Here is a 17453-nt window from a genome sequence, read left to right as displayed (position 1 = left end):
GGTTACTCTTCAAGATGATGTGACTCTATATGGCTTCCTGTCCAAGTTAACATCAGAGCCCCTGACATAAATTGAAAATTGCCATTCATTAAAGCATGCACTTGATCCCGGAGAAACGCAGGAAAATCATAGCTCAGTAGCAGTATGATTTCTGGTAAGTCATTTCTCTGTGCTTCCATCTCCTTTTCTGAAAAGTGAGCTCATAGCTAGACCTTCTAGCAGTGACTAACATGCACATCACCTGAGTCAGACAGACTTCCTTGTACCCCGTAGTCTCTTCACTGGCATTCTGAATAGGCTGCATTGGCTGATGCAGATCCTCCTACACAGGGTCCAAGTGGGTGGTGAGCAGGGGAGATGGCCGGGCTAGAAAATCAAGGGCTCCATTTCCCTTAGTGGGTGTGTCCAGTTCAAGAGAGATGCACATTGCAACAGGCAGAAAAAAGGTCCCATCAGGGGTTTATGTTTCTGGACTTTGTTCTTTTTCGCTCATGTCAATTTTATGATGCTTCCCTCTGTGTGGATATTATCTTCATGACCATAGTGTCACACTACATTTCTTGAATATAGGAATGAAGCTTTCTATCTGATAAATACGAATATACACATAGCCTTGAAAGACAGAAGCATTATTTATGACCAATGTCCTTCTTGTATCCAGTTAAGTTTACTAGGACTGGGATGAACTTTTGAATTCAGACAGCAAAGGATTAAAGATGCTTTGTCCAGGCAGCCCTCTGAGAGCTTGGGTTCATGGCCACTGGAATGAAGATTCCAGCTGTGACCTAGGTAGCTGCTTCTGGAAAGGGTCCTGATAGCCAGGGATGGTTGAAATCCTGGGGGTGTATCACTGACATGTCCACCATTTCCCACAGAGTCCTGCTTGCTGGTCGAGCCAGTCGTACAAGCCCTACCACACGGCATGCCAACCACTGATGCAGAGTCTTCCTCAGGTGTCTTGAGGGCTCTCTCCCTCATCCTGGCCAGCAGTACCCTAACCTCTCTACTCACCTGTGTCAGTCTCACTGTCCTCCCAGTGTGAACCTGCCTCTTCAGGCCTTGGCTCCCCTGCTGTCTTCCTGTGTATGCTAGCAAGTAGTGTCTGTCTGTTCCTTGGGGTTCTTAGCATCTCTCCTCTGTCATCATTTCCCTTTGCATCAGTTCTTTGCCTCCTTCAGTACATTCTCTGATCCTTTTAGTGTGGGGGCTGTGTCTTAGTTTTCTTGTCTCGAGAGCCAGCACAATATGATACCCCCAAAGTCCTCACTATCACAGTGTAAGTAAACCCCCTGATATATCAGCTTTTCCTCATGGCCACCTGCCTTCAGGAGTGGAGCCTGGAGCCTGTGCTCTCGGGTATGTGAGGCCTTGGGCATGCCAGACACACCAGCTGAAGACGTGTACTGCTCCACTCTCAGGCTTTAAGTGTAATCCAGGATACAGTGGGAACCGAGGGTTGACCAGCCCTCAGATGCACTTTTTCTAGGTATGGCAAGTATTTTAAAAGTCATCAATATAAGAGGCCTGCCTTGGGTGCCATGCAGTGAGTGTCACTACCTTGAGCAAATGGTGGAGAAATCGGAGAGAAAGATAAGCAGAATGGTGTGGTGATGTATTGTTTGTGCACCCCAATATATTGGGTACCCTAATAAACTTATCTGGGGATCAGAGGACAGAGCCATCCACTAGATTAGACATAGAGGCTAGACAATGGTGGCACATACCTTTAATCCTATCACTTGGGAGGTAGAGATCCCTCTGGATCTCTGTGAGTTCAAGGCCACACTGGGAACAAAGCCAGGTGTGGTGGCACACACCTTTAATCTCAGGACTTGAGATCTCATGCCTTTGTTTGGGAAGCACACTCGCCTTTAATCCCAGGAAGTGATGACAGGAAGCAGAAAGGTATATAAGGTGTGAGGACCAGGAACTAGAGGCTTTTTAGCAGCAGTTCAGCTGAGATTCATTTGGGTAAGAACTCAGAGGCTTTCAGTCTGAGGATTCATGGAAACAAGACCGGCTGAGGAGTTGGCAAGGTGAGGTTGGCTGTGGCTCATTCTATTTCTCTGATCTTTCAGTTTTCATCCCAATATCTGGCTCCGGGTTTTTTATTGATTCATCTTACAGAATGGTCCATGTGCTGTGAAGAGAGGGGAAACTGAAGATGGGAAGGCAGTGAAGAAAAGGCTGGTGTGAGAGGCCTGTGTGGCCACCTGAGGCCATGTGATGTCCAGGCTGCCACTGAGTGACATGTCTGGTCCATGCCCTTGCTGTCACCATGGCCGGTGTTGACGTCTGTAGCTGGTGTTACCACTGAAGGCCAGGGTGAGTGGAAGCCTATAGTGTGGGCCACCATTTGAGACCATGTTAATACCCAAGGACAATGCTGCTGCTGAGGCCATACTGACCAGAGGGGCCTGTGCTGCCACCTGAGGCCATGGTGACCTCTGGCCCGGGCTGCAGCTGAGGACCATGTCTGGGTCTGTGGTCCAACTGCAGCTGGATTCTGTGTTGATGCCCATGATGAGTGTTACCACCAAGGACCATATGGATGTCTGTGGTCTGGGCCACCACTGAGGCCGTGTTGATATCCGAGGACTGTGCTGCCACTGGGACCATACTGACCTGGGTGGCTTGCACTGCCATCCAGGCCATGGTGTTGTCCAGGCCTGAGCTGTGACTGAGGGCCATGGCCATTCAGATGCCTGAGGTCTGGTCTGCCACCTGGGCCATGTTGAGGTCTGAGAGCTGTGCTGAGCCAGCCCTGCTCCTTGATGGCTCTGCGAGAACTGGCCCGACCCTCACCAGTCACCCCAGTGGGAGAGCTGGCACCACCCCTCATGGGAGAGCTACCCCCAGTAACCTGGGCACAGGAGAACTGGGCCTGCTCCTCAGCAGGAGAACTGGCCCCTATGGTGAGTGTGGGAGAGGTAGCTCTCCCCCTTGCCTTGAGGGGGCATCCCTGTGGAGGCCTAGACTGACCAACTCAGCTACCACCCAGGCCCACATCCAGGGCTTTGAGTTCCCCGCTCCCCCTCCACATACATCTACCCCATCCATGAGCTGCTGGAGCATGTGAAGGAACTGATCGTGCAGAACCAGAGCTGTAGGATCTCCGTGATTCAGGGCAATAACAGGACATCCAAGAGGAGTGTCAGTGAGGGTCCAGTACTGATGATGTACCAGAAGAAGCCAGAGGTCTTGAACCAGACCAATAGCTCATTGCAATGAACATTTGCAGGAAAAGCTATTTGAGCAAAAGGGTACACTGTGTGACACATCACAGCTCCCAATGCCACTACAATAAAGGATTATGTGATAGAGAGGCGGGAAAGATGGAGGAGTGATGTGGATCTGTTTTTCTTCTATTGGGAGAAGGATATAGTGGTGAAGGGCAGACATGGAAGGACTGGGAGATGAATGGAACTCTGGTGCATGATGTGAAGTTCCCAAAGAATCAAAAACTACGTTATGAATATCATCAGCATGTAACTTCGCAATGATTAGGTGCAAATGCCAACACCAAGTTGGAAACTTGCAAAAGGACAGCCCATTCAACCAATGATGCTGGCAAACTGGATTGTTACCTCAAAGAATGAAATTAGAGTCCTGTCTCTCATCTGTCCAAAATCAACTCAAAATGGATAAAAGGTCTTAATTTAAAACTGGAAATGCTAAACTTCTAGAAGAAAATACTCTTCAAGACATTGGGGTAAGGAAGACATTTCTGAACAGAGCCTTCCCAGCGCAGGAAAATCCCCAAATACCAGCAGATAGAATGACATGCAATTAAAAGTTTCCACACAACAAAGGAAATGATCACAGAGCAAATGCCTCATAGAATGGGAGACATTCTTTGCCAGCTACAGTGCAGACAAGGGGCTAATATCCAGAATTCACAAAGAATCACACAAATTACGTACTGATGAAATAAAACTGCCAATCAACAACTGGGCTTATGAATTGAAAGACAGTTAAAACAACAAAACAAAAAAACAAACAACAACAATAGCAACAAATCACAATCTAGGCAGTGGTGGCGCACGCCTTTAATCCCAGCACTCAGGAGGTAGAGGCAGGCAGATCTCTGTGAGTTCAGAGGCCAGCCTGGGCTACAGAGCGAGATCCAGGACAGCCAGGACCACACAGAGAAACCCTGTCTTGAAAAACCAAAAAAGCCAAAAACAAAACAAAACATCACAAATGCCTAACATTGTTTTTAATTTATAAATAATCCTTTGGGTATATTTTTCACAAAGAGAGATGACATTTTACTATGTTACTCAAGCTGGCCCTAAGTGCCTGGACTTAAGTCTCAGGCCTCCACCTCCTGAGAAGGGTGGACAACAGATGTGCAGCACCATACCTCCCAAGAGGGATTTTATTTGATAATGTAATCATGATTACATCCCTGATGCCTACCTAGTGCAGTGCCTGGTGCACTGTGGGCACTTAACAAATGGTGAGTTACATTAAATTTCCCTAAAAGAAAGGCTGCAGAGCCGATCTCAAAAGGAGGCATCTGCACACACCTGCTCACTCACCTCCAGAGGATCGAATATCACTGCTGGTGCCACGATGCTGTTCATCTTTGCAGCTTTCTGGATGATCTGTTCTGCCTCTTCAAATCTCCTCTGGGATATGAGCCACCGGGGAGATTCAGGAATAAACCTAGAATTAATTTGCAAGATTTCCTAACCTTTTTATAACCACAAGATTTGATGTTAGCAAATACACATAGCAAAATGGTCCTAGATCATTTTTATGTTGCAAATACTGTAGTTTTAATCAACACGTAGATGCTATTTCTAGGGTACAGTATGGCATTTCAGTGGATCTATATCACCCTCTGGGCAAGCTTTCTAGACTGAGTTAATTCAGGTGGAAGACACACCCTGATACGGCTGGACTGAATAGAAGGAGAAAGTGAGCTGAGCACCAGCACTCAGTGCTCTCTGCTTCCTGTCTGTGGACACAGCGTGACTGGCAACCTCAGGCTCTTGCTCCCATGGCTTCCCTGCAGTGATGATGGACTGTACCCCTAAACCGTGTGCTATGGTAAACTCTTCATTCCTTGTCAGTTATTTTGTGACTGCAACATTTTGGGCAAGGAGTTGTATGGAGCATGGTCTGCCCTTCCTTACTAACCCTCAGCCTGGGTTCCAGAGGAAACTTCCAGATAAATCAGCATATTATCTAGCTCTTAAAAAGCTGTCTTTCAAGGATTAATATATTAAGAGCACTGGCTACTCCTCCAGAAGAGCTGGTTTCAATTCCTAGTACCCACATGGTTGCCAACAACTGTTGTAACTCCACTTCAGGGGATCTGAGCCCTCTTGTGGCTGTCTCAGGCACTGCTAGCATATGGTGCACAGACACACATGCAGACAAAGCATCCATATGCATAAAATTTAAAAAAGTTAACTGATCTTTCAAACTCCAGTGAAACAAGAAACAAAGCAAAACAAACCAGAAAAGGTTATTTTTTCCCAGTACTAATTCCACCTGAACCTTCATACACACCTCACTCTGAAATGTTACTGCTGTAAAACCACAGCAGTCTGGGCGTAAAAGGAAGCAGAGCTTGGAGGAGTCTTGTATAATATTCGAGGGATCAGCCTTAATATTATACATCCCAGGGGCTTAGGAGAGAGAACTACTAATGGTGAGGACTATTTTTGGGAAATAGAATCTCAGCACACTGAGCTCTTTAGTCCATTCACTTTAATTCTCTGGGATAACATCCTATTTACACAGCTCTGTTCTCGGGCCTAGTTCCTTTCTTGCCCGATTTCTCTCTATATTTATCTACTGCTCCCTCTAAGTTCTATCTTAATTCTCTCATATTAATTCTGCCTCATCTAGGTCCTTTTCATCTAGTTCTTACCCAGCTAGTACTTCCCCATCTGACTCTTCTTCATCGTCTATCTCATCCACATGTTCTCTCTGGTCAGAATCTTCCTTATTCCTCTCCGTTCTCTGTCTCTCTGTCTTCCACGTCTCTCTTAAGTCTCCCAGGAATCCAGTTATAAATCCAAGCAATAGCAATCCCCTGGTTGAGCAAGGTCACCAGGCTTGAATTCTATGGGGTCATAAAGGCAGGTAAGAATTTTCCTCAGGCAGTGACCACCAAGTTTCCAGGATCAAACGGAGGGGTGATAATCACATAGAGGGGCAGTAATTGTTAATTATCATTTGCAACCCAAAAGGGAAGTGACTAATGAATTAACTGAAGGCTAAATTCGGGTAATATCTAAGAAGAGGGATCTTAAGTGTTCAACTATAATCTTAAACATGATTGGTAGAAAATATTAAGAATCTGTAAGTTGCTAGGTCAGTGGGAGAAAATAAAACTTCTGTGGGATCCCGTTCTCGGGTTCCTCGTGGCTTTACCCAGCAGGTCCACATAGAGGATGATTAGGACCACGGGCCTGAGTGCAGGTGTCTGAGATGGTCTGCACTTGGCTGTGCTGGGGGAGGAGGTCTTTTGCTCCACCCCTTGGCGTCTCTATAAAAACCCTGGGGCAGAGACAGTCAGGGCCCGTTGGAATAGGTTCCAGGCCCTCTCGAAGCTATCCTTTATTTTCTATCTGTTTATCTCTGCAAGATTCTCCGCAATGAATCCTTCTATCTAATATTTCCTGCTGCTCACACTCAAGTAAACTCTGGGGAACTGTGGGGGTAGTGGGTAAACGCCCCACAAACTGCCTTTTTTCCTGTGGCTCCTATCTGTCCAAGCTATCTGCTGTTTTTCTGTGGGGTGGGGGAAGGTGTGCTTGGTCGCTAGGCAACCTGTGTACAGCTAGATGCCTCTGGTGATAGTTAAAGGGAGATCTGGAACTAGAGGTAAGATTTGGGAAAGGAGGAAGTTAAGCTTAATTGGTACATCCGCCAGGCCTTCTCAAACAGGTAGTCTGTATGCTTAAGCCTGTTCTTAGAGAGTACAGAGGTATCTCTGATAAGGTACTTTCTTCCATCTGGGGATGGACCTGGCCGGATGCTGCCAATGATGATAATTACAGGGAGGCTTGACCTGGGGTTCTGGGCATAGCTGTCAGTGCAGAAAGTTATCTAAATATTCCTAGAAGTGATTAGGTAAGGAGTTAGAGGTCTATAAAGTTAGTAAGGCTGTAAGAAAGGAGGGTCCGAGCTAAATTGTGTAAAGCTATTACTTAACATCCACCTGACCTAGGCGGTGTCTCCTTATGGAATTTACCTTAAATCAGGAGACTAGCATGTGGACTGTTGTTACTGTTAGTCCTTGAAAGTGGCAAAGGGAGATATCTGATTCCAGAGGAAGCCTTTCCTGAGGCTGTTCTCCAAATACCTTGAATGTGTATGTCCAGAGAATGATCAGTCCACACACTATTAGCCCTTCTTAGGGAAAAATCAATGGGGAAAACTATGAAGGCACACATGATTTTCATAATAGAAGATAGCTGATATATAACAAGCCAAATAACACCAAAAGCTCCTTGGAATTTGGCTTCCTCTGAAGGAATTCCTTGATCCCTTCAGGTAGTGACTTTGCCATAACCAGCTGAGTTCTTATATATTCCTGTGGCCTGCAGCAGAGGAGGCCAGCTGAGCCATCCCCTTATCTCAGGCTGAGGGTACACTTGCCAACTCCTGTGGCTGCATGACAGCTGCAGAATGATGGATGTCCTTCCATCCATTTCCCAGGCAGGTGTCACAGGGCCACCAAGAGAAGCAAACTGTGAATTCCACAAAGTGACCAAAGAAACCTGTATTACCTTAGTCATGTAAGCCAGTGGCAATTGAGCAGTTAGTAAAGTGAGTCATTTCTAGAAGACTGGATTTTGACAGAACACAATAAAACCGAGATGAATTAGAGAGAGGTGAGAGAGGAAGTGAATATCAGAGCAAACGGTCTCCTTTTGTCTTGTTTAAACACGAGAAAGTAAGGAAGGGACATTTTGAAGAGGGGGCTGTGGCTAGTACTTTATTACCATTAAAAAAAAATCTGTTCTTGTCAGGTGGAGGTGCAGGCCTTTAATCCCAGCACTCAGGAGGCAGAGCCAGGCGGATCTCTGAGTCAGAGGCCAGCCTGGTCACAAAGCGAGTTCCAGGACAGCTATGCCTACACAAAGAAACCCTGTCTCAAAAAACAAAAACAAACAAACAAAAATCTGTTCTCTTCCCAAAGCCTCCAGTTATCCCTACATGGTAAGACTTAGTCAGGAATCTCCAAACCTGGCTATTCCCACAAGTGCTGTTTAAAAACTGGGTTGGGGAAGCATTTGAGGGCATCAGCTTGGTGGTATACCACTTGCCCAGTATGCATAGGACTCTAAGTTCAATCTCCATCTTAAAACAAATGTTTCCATTAGGGGAGGGGGGCTCCATAGGAGAAATAATACCTTCTCTAAGACTGTTCAAACACAACTAATTTGGGGAGCTGGGAATATGACTCAGGGTGAGCTTGCCTAGCATGCATGAAGTTCAGGGCTCTTATCTCCAGCACTGCATAAACCGTTTGTGGTAGCTAACACCTGTTATCCTAGCATTTGGGAGGCAGAAGCAGAAGGGTAAGAAGTATAGGCCACCCTTGGCTCAAACTGAGGAGTCCAGGGCAAGCCTAGAATACAGGAGACTCTGCTAAAAAATAATTATCATTTTTCAGGACAAAGCATATGTATATATCATGTACACCTTAGATGCTAATTATGAAGAACAGTTACATGTTCCTTGGTCTCTATAGAATTGGTCCCAGGACCCCTGGCAGGTGCCAAAATTCTCTCATGTTCAACCCTCTTACATCAAATTGCATAGTGGTTTGTGTGCCTGTAGGCTAGCTACTCAAGAAGCTGAGGTGGGAGGACCACTTGGGCCCAGGAGCTCAAGACCAATTTATGTAACATAGCAGGCCCGTGTCTAAAACAAAATTGGGACTAGTGTGTAGCTCTGTGGAAGAGTGCTTGCTAGCATGCACAGGTCTTCAGTTCTATCCCCAGCACAGCAAAACAAAACAACTTCAATAAAATAGGTGTAAGATTTATATATAACCTGTGCACATCTTGTATACATGTATCTCTGGATTACTTATAATATCCAACACAATGTATAACACTCCATTTGTGGGGTGTTTGCTGGAGACAGGCCTTGGGTATGCTGCCTTTGAGCTATCTACCATCAGCCTCTCAATAGCTAATGAAATACAAACACAGTATAAGAGTGGCTGGTGTGTACTGTTCTGTGAAAAAGAAGGAAAACAGTTTAAACATGCTCAGGGCACTATTTTCTGGTTCTGTACTTTGCATCACGCATGTGGAGCTCATGAGCAGCTGGGGCAGACTGAATCGTGGTTGAATAGAGAAAGGATTTCTAAAGAAAGTGCCCGAAACTGAGGACAGAGTTAAAAACATTGTCCAACAGTACCAGCTCCACAGACAACACGGAAACGGGCATGAGGCTGGAGTGGGAAGCATCTGGAAGAAGGCTAGAGTTTCTGGGAACCAGGCTTTGTACAGTGCATGCGCCCACTCCCAGAGATGCAGAGAGTGCTGCGAGCTTGGAGGCACCAGGGCAAGCTGCAGTAGAGAGCATGTAGATGCAGCAAGGTGAGCAGTGGGCTCATCTCTGGGGGAGCCTGCCTGCCGCAGCAGAGGGCTGACCAGGAATGGCAGTTGTACTCACCACCACAGGGGGACACACAGCACCCCAGGAAGTGTCAGGGCCAGCAGCAGCATCCTCCAGTCTCGGATGAAGTATGCAAACAGCGGCAGTACCATATAGCCGATTGCAAAAAATGTACAGACTCCTAATGTGGAGAAGATAATTCGAACTGACTTGCTCAGAATTTCAGTTCCTGTTCAAAATAAGGGGGCAGAATTAGCATTTCCACCCTCTTCAACATTTGCTTTATGAGATAGGATTGAACCCACGTATGCTTACCAAGGGCTTTACTAATGAAACTGAAACACCTGCCTTCTGAGAATGCTGCATTTTCAGAATAAGAGGCCAGTGGGAGACACAGACTGTCTTGTCCAGGAGACAAGAATGGCTCTTTTGAGACGCTGGGTGGGAGTCAGGGTGTGGGACGCTTGTCCACAACTCTCATCTGTATGCAAATAGACACTGGTCTATGAGACAACAGTGGTGCTGCCAGCTGTCAGGACACACTCCTGTCCTTGAACCCTCGGACATGATACCCGGAAGCCAGCTGCCTTTGGAGCTTCCCAGAGCGGGCAGCCAGCACTGGAGCTGATGTTCCCCAGGCAGACTGCTCTCTGATGGGACAACAAGGAAGGAGCGCTGTTTTGCTGTCCCTGTAGTGGCAGCCCAGACACTAGGCACACACCCAGTGACCAGTGCAGAGGCTCAAAGCCACGTGCAGTTGGTGGTGTTTGGGGAAGGATATGCTGGCAGCTGGTTCTGTCCTGTGCAGCAAGCAGCACAGTAGGCCACTAGCAGCAGGTCTTCAGAGATGGTGGTGTCACTTAGGTCCGGATTCTAGCACACTAGAAATCTATCCACTCTGGGCCCACTGACCTAAGGACAGAGGTATGGCCAAGGGCACGAGCTTCACCTTTTGTGTAGGGCCTGCCCACACTAGTAATATTGATTACCAAATTGAAGGATCTAGAATCACCCGAAGACAACACTTTGAGCATGTCAGTGAGTTTCTGGATTGAGCTGACTGAGCTAGGAACACCCCTCCTAAATGTGGGCAGCACCAGTGCATGGGATGCCGTCAAGACTGAATAAAAAGGAGAAAGGGAGTCATACTCCTCTGTGGTTTCCTTCTGATTTTTTTCTTTCAGTTTCTGGAGAAAGCTGAGGCTGGGCTTGAACTTCATAGTCTTCTGCTGGATGTCTCCCAAGTTCCAGTGTGGACTAGACTTCTAACCCCAGGGCCACCTCTCTGCCTGTAGACTTTCCCTAGGGTGGTGTCTGATTACTTTGAGTTTCATGAGTACAATTTCCTTACTTTATGAATGACCACACTTTATAATGGTCTGGCTGTCTTTGTCTGAGATTATGATATGATAATGAATGGGTATGTGGTGTGTGTGTGTGTGTGTGTGTGTGTGTGTGTGTGTGTGTGTGTGTGTGTTCTTCCTAAGCAGAAATCTAGAAGCAGAGAATCTGATCATGGACATGAAAAGCACAGAGGACTAAGTGAGACTTGTTTCTGTGTGAGGCCAGTAGATAAACTGTAGCACTTGGACAGGGTATAAAGGAGATGCTAACAGACTCAGGATGAGTTGACTGTGCACCAGATACCAGGCAAAGCCAGAGATCTGCCAGCCTGTGGATCAAGGTGGACTGTACAACTGTACAACTCCGTGTTAGTCCTAATGCTCTATAACTTTTAGGGTCTCTCCCTTCCTTATATACTGCTGTCATTGAGTGAGAAATGTCACTGGTAGGCTTGTGTGTTTGAACACTTAGCCTTAGCTGAGGGCACTATGGGGAAGGTGATGGAGCCTTGCTGGAGGAAGTATATCTAAGGGTAGCTTTTGGGCTTTTCTAGGCTGACTCCCCTTCTTTTTCTCTCTATGCCTCTTACGTGGGGAGAAAATGTTCTCACCCTGTTTCCTGACTGCCAGGTCAGCCCCTGCCCCTGCTGCCATGCCTTCCCACCTCCATAGACTGTAGCCCCTCGGGAACTGTAAGCCAAAGCGAACCCTTTCTTCCCAAAGCTGCTTTTTGTCGGGGTGTGTTATCACAGCCACAGCACAGTAACTAAGATGTACCCGATCGCCATAGTCATTGTGATTGTCACCATTGTCACCATCAGCTTCACAGCAGTTCTTTAGCCCCATTCTAGGCCAAATGCTTACATAAATGATCTCTTTGACTCTAACAGTTAGTCATCTGAGACATAAGGAATTAAAGCCACTTCTCTACATTCACGTATCAGTAACAGTGACATAAACTGGATGTGGCACCTCACACTTAGAATCCCAGAACTCAGGAAGTGGAGGGAGGGTGATCAGGAGTTCTTTGGTTGCATACACTATGAGTTCAATGCCCACTTGAGCTACATGAGACCATGTCTCAACACTCACACACACACACACACACACACACACACACACACACACACACACACACACACAAATGGGCTGGGGCTAAGTGGGTAAAGTGGTGGTTGGTCAAGCATGAGGACCTGAGTTCAACGCCCAGAACCCATATGAAAACTAGACGTGGCTGCACACATCTGTAACTCCAGCATTTGGGGATGGAACAGGAGATCTGAGAGCTTCCTGGCCAGTCAGTCTAGCTGAAATGGGTAAGTCAGATCCAGTGAGAGAGTACAGCAGAAGACTTAGGACATTAACTTCTGGTTTCCACACATGCACATACAAGAGTACCACACATGTACATATACACATATGAACATTATACATGCACATCACACATGCATATACACATATGAACAAAATCCAGATAAAAATCCTTAAACCCAGAGCAAGCAATAAACCCCAACACAGTGATGTAGCCAGAATATAAGTCATATTAGTTGACTGATGTGTGTCTAGCCTTCAAGAAGAAAATTGCCTGGCCAAACCCATGGTCTTATGGACCAGTCCTTCACCTGGGATGCTAGTGGAGACACAAGAGGAGATGAGTGAGGTTTTGAATGTCTTTTAGTCCTTCCTGGGCTGATCATTAAACTGGCTAAGAGCCAAGCAGTTCTCTCTATGGAACACCAGGAGAGGGCCCCAAGTCTGGCAGATTCAATAAGTTCTCTGTGCTCACCCAGAAAAAAGACCCATGGGAGAGATGACATCCAGCTCTGCTCACCAGATCCCCGTCCTCCTCCTCTGCACCATAGGCTCATGTTCCCAGGCAAAGCCTGGCTTCTCAGTGTTTCCTGAGAGCAAAAATCTTACATCCAAGTCAAAGCCATGTCCTGGCTCTGGTGGGATCATGAGCAGCCCTAGGAGATCATGTCCACTAACTGCCTCCTCCACCCAGTAGGCTCCCGTCCTTTGACATCAAAACTTTGTCAGTCAGTCCCAGGAACCACTAGGCACACACCATGAGGGGGCAGCAGGACATGCACCTCAATGCAACAGGGTCTGCAGCTGATTCTAGCTCAGGGAACAAGCCTGGGGAATGAGCATCTTCTAGGATGGGCTGAGGAAGCGTGTCCTACATCACAATGGGGAGAGAGTGTGGGCTCCTCTATGCTAAGTCCCCGATGATGGTTAATATTGCTTGTCAACTTGATGGGGTCTAGAATCACCTTGGAGACAAATCTCTGGGTATACTCATGAGGGAGTTTCTAGATTGGGTTAACTGAGGAGGAAAGATCCCTCTAAATGTGGATGGCACCAGGGTATGGGATAGGGTGCAGGGCTGAATAAAAGGGAGAGAGAAAGTTTGACACAGGTGTTCATCTATTTCAGCTTCCTGACTGATGATACAGTGTGACCAGGGGCCTCATGTCCTGCTGCCATGACAGAAAATATGAGTTTTGTTTTTGAGCTAAGCCAGTCTGTGGTATTTGGCTATGCCATTGCATTCAAATAGACAAGGACAAAGTTACATTTCAAGTTAAAATCATTTAAGGGCTGGCATGTACATCTAGTATACAGTGCATGCAGGAGACCCATGGTTTCATCTTCAATATCACAAAGATAAATACTTTAACAGATAAGTGAAAAATAATAAAAAATAAATATGTGGCTGATAAACGCAGCATAACCAATGATGTAGTCCAATTTCAAAGAAACCTGAGATTCCTGGTAGCCAAAGTTATAGAAGGTGCCATCAGTTGTACACTTACTGAAATGGAAACATATGGGTCAGAGGAAGCAAGCTTTAAACATGTCTAGAGAACTGTTACAGCACGGGATGGCAGGGGTGGGTGTGGGATAGTGGTTGGGTGTTGATGTTAGAAGTACTGGAAAATACTGAATGAATGAATCAGTCAAGACAGGAGGTAGTTAGGTTTTCCCGTGGAAAACAGAGAAGCAGCTCATTACAGGGATGAAGGAGGACGCTGCTGCCATTTTACCCAGAAGTCTGTAGGCAGGTTGAGGGCACTGTGCCTGAGAATGACATGGTGACTGGGGAAAGCTGGGGTTCGAGAGGGTCATTGACCCTGATCTCGAGTCCCACTTCCTCCATCTGCGTGTTGCTTTGGGGATAGGTTTGGCTTGCCTTTTGTATAACCCTAAGACTCTGGCGAGCCTGGTGAGTTTTTTTTTTTTTTTTTTTTTTTTTTTTTTTTTAAGATTTTATTGATCATGTATACAGTGTTCTGTGTGTATGCTTGCACACCAGAAGAGGGCACCAGATCTCATTATAGATGGTTGTGAGCCACCATGTGGTTGCTGGGAATTGAACTCAGGACCTCTGGAAGAACGGCCAGCGCTCTTAACCTCTGAGCCATCTCTCCAGCCCCCGCCTGGTGAGGTTTTAAGAGCAGCCCACAAGAAGACTCTGTACTGCTTTGGGAAGAACTCAGCTTCTGCAATCAGTGCAAAGATTGATTTCCAAGCTGAGCTTTTACCATCCCAAGCTTCCAGATTCTTTCCCAGAGCCCGGAGGATAGAAGTGCAGGGACAGACAGAACTTCTCACATCTGGCTTCAAGGAAAAACCCCAACCAATGCCCCCGGAATGTAGCTATTTTATCCTGACACACCAGAGGGCGCTGCTGGGCTGCAGGAAGACCAGCAGCCACCGTGTCTGTCCTTCCCCAAGTCCTCCCTTGCAGGAGCTGCCTGGGAACTCTGCCTGTTCTGGGACAGATTAGTTTTCAGTGACACTCTTAGGTCTTCAGATCTAAGGTCTTAACACAAGTGTTATCCCAGGACCTAATGTCAGCAGTTTCCTGTAGAGCCCGCTAGGATGAGGGGTGTGGACCCAACGGACAGGGAGCCCTCTATTGGTTGTTGACTTGACACACCTCAGCTCAACCTACCCTTGACCTGGCCCTCCTCTTCTCTACCCTGCACATGAAGGTGAGGCCACATGGGGAGGAGGCGGGGCTGGGGGAAGTGGTTCCAGAGCTGTGGCACTGCTCCACTCTCACAGAAGAGGCTCTCAGAGCTGGAGTCCCTGTGTCTCTGGAGAAGCAGGTCTTGTTCTATGTGACTTGAACAGCTGGGGTTGGGGTCCTGGGAGGCTGAGCCAGTGGATAAAGTGCTTGCCATGAAGGAATGAGAAAGTGAGTTCAAATCCCTAATACTCACCTAAAAGAGCTGGGCACTGTAGCACGTGATTGTAATCCCTGTGCTGGGGAGGCAGAGACAGGAAGATCCCCGGGCTGGGCTGAGCAGGCACTTTAGCCTGGGAGCTCCAGGTTCAGTGTCAGAAGATAAGGTGACTAGCTAGCGTGTTGGCCCCTGATAATCTGAGGTGAGGCCCAGGGACTTAGATGGAGGAAGGAGAAAATGAACTTCAGCAAGTTGTTCTCTGCCCTTCACACATGTGCTGTGGCATGTGTGCACCCCTTTCCATGCACAAAATAACATTAAATTAAAAAAATAGAGTGATTGTGAAAGATACCTGGTGTTTTCCTCTGCCTTCCACCTGCCCGCACTCCTGTGCTTGTGCTTGTGCATACACACACACACACACACACACACACACACACACACACACTCACTCACTCTAAATAAATAAGTAAAATGCATCAGAGGTTGTGACATAGACCTCCTTGCTTGCTTGGGCGTCTTGCTCCCAGCCTGGGCTGCTCTGGGTTTGTCCTTCCATCCAGGGTGACCTTCGGGTCCTCCCCCAGGTCACACCACTCACTGTTTGCAGCTCTTTGCTTCTGCACCAACTTCTCCGCCTTCTACAGAAACGGCAGTTTCTCTTACGGTGAGTTTTGTTTGTTTTGCTTTTATGAGCCGTGCATAGTCTTGCTACATGGCCCAGGCTGTCCTAAAACTTGGCATTCACCTGTCTCTGCTTCCTGACAACATGTGTGCAGCCTCACAGATGACCTCAGCGAAATTCCTGTTCCACTCCTCATCCCTACAGAGAAGAACCGCTCTCTTCATGCCAGGGCCTGCCCCATAGAGGGCTACCTGCTGGGACCATGTGGCTTCTGCTTGCTCTGTCTTCTCCTGTGTGTCCTCCCTCCTCAGACATGAGGCTGGGCCTGTGGCAAGAAACCCTTCACCAATAATTAAAGGAGTGGAGTTTGGACAATTCCACCTTGGCAACCTGACAGAGGGTGTGCATGTCTTTGGCTAACAGAACACATCATTGCCAAGGCCAGTGAGTCACAGGCTCCTGAGAGCAATCAGAGCCCCAGAGCCAGGTGCAAGAAAGGCATTAGAGTTCTGTTAAAGAGGCACAATCAGTAATTATGCTGGGACAATGGGGACAAACTGGGATACTTTGGGGTCAGCTAGAATGGTTGTACTGAAGATTGCAGGACTCAATGTTTACTGTGCTTGGGGTGTGTCTCATCTCCTCTCATCATGGTAGAGGGATCACAGAGTATATTGGTGGTAGGGCTTACACATTTGTGAACAGCCCTGAATGATTTCCATGAAGCTCACCTCATTTCCTTCCCAGAAAAGCTGGAGAGGGTCCAGGGCCTCCTCAAGGCTTAGTAACTCATGGCTTGCCCTCCCTCAGCCTGGCCTTCCGACAGCAGGACTGTTATCACAGAAGCACAGCTGTCCTGTGCAGAGCTCATGTGCTCTGGGTGTGGACTCAGACTCAGGCCAGAGCAGATCTGCCCAGATGGGACAAATTTTTTGCCACTGAGCAAGTGCCTTTCCCTCTGTGTATATGCCCTATCACTCTCCCCGCTTAAGACCCTTTGTAGGCCAGCGGCCTTGTGCCTCCATAGCTCAGATCACATACTTCACATCCCTGTTGTCTTTTCCCCAGGACCTTCTGTCCCAAGCCCTTTCTCCTGAGGATGTCTCAGCTGTTGTGTGGCTACTTCTTCCCAGCTCCAGCTCTTGTTTTTGGCCACATTCTGGCCCAGTACAGATGTCCCCTTGTGAGCCCTGTTCTGCTGTGACTGGCTCAAGGTGCCCATAGCTGCAGCTCCCCTCCCCCCCCCAAACCCACAGTTATCCAAAGTCGAGGACACTTTGGGCTCACACACCCTCAGTGGCTCCCTCCTGCCTGGCATTTTACAGAGTTGGAAGAAGGGGTCCCAAGTCTCAAAAGTCATTCCTACCTAGTATGAAGGCCACCACATAGTTGGAGATCTGGCCCATGCCCACAATGACAAATAACACAGTAAACATCTCCCAGTTGGTGGAGAAAATCTGCACAAAGCTGAATCCAGTCTGCACGGCCATGGTTGCAAAGAGGACTTTCTTCCTGCCAAACCTATAGAACATAACATAGCATAGTATAGCATAATGTAACATAACATAACATAGCGTGACATAACATAACTCAGGGTGTGTTGTAACACCAAGCCTAGCTTCACTGTAGGGTTTGTCTTATCTCAGGATTCAGACAGATTTTTTTCTTCCCTGTAATATCCTGTGAGTC

At 47.3% G+C, this 17453-nt stretch overlaps 1 protein-coding gene across 8 annotated transcripts in view; it reads right to left on the bottom strand.

Annotated features, from left to right (window-relative positions):
• Positions 1-17453, bottom strand: part of LOC128122319 (solute carrier family 22 member 4) — a 60935-nt gene that overhangs the window by 11228 nt on the left and 32254 nt on the right. For 6 of the 8 annotated variants that reach the window (XM_052757786.1, XM_052757788.1, XM_052757790.1 and 3 more), the window contains 3 exons: positions 17131-17285; positions 9658-9829; positions 4533-4671 (listed from right to left, as the gene is read on the bottom strand). In XM_052757786.1, coding sequence (XP_052613746.1) covers positions 4533-4671; positions 9658-9829; positions 17131-17285 — 466 coding nt within the window. The remainder of the gene's footprint in view (positions 1-4532; positions 4672-9657; positions 9830-17130; positions 17286-17453) is intronic. The other 2 variants (XM_052757787.1, XM_052757789.1) reach the window with 1 other exon arrangement.

The sequence above is a fragment of the Peromyscus californicus genome, unplaced genomic scaffold (assembly GCF_007827085.1).
Source record: "Peromyscus californicus insignis strain IS unplaced genomic scaffold, ASM782708v3 Scaffold_3__1_contigs__length_106647218, whole genome shotgun sequence".
Taxonomy (NCBI): Eukaryota; Metazoa; Chordata; class Mammalia; order Rodentia; family Cricetidae; genus Peromyscus; species Peromyscus californicus.
Note: the sequence above shows the minus strand (reverse complement) of the source record. Positions and strands in the feature narration are given on the sequence as shown.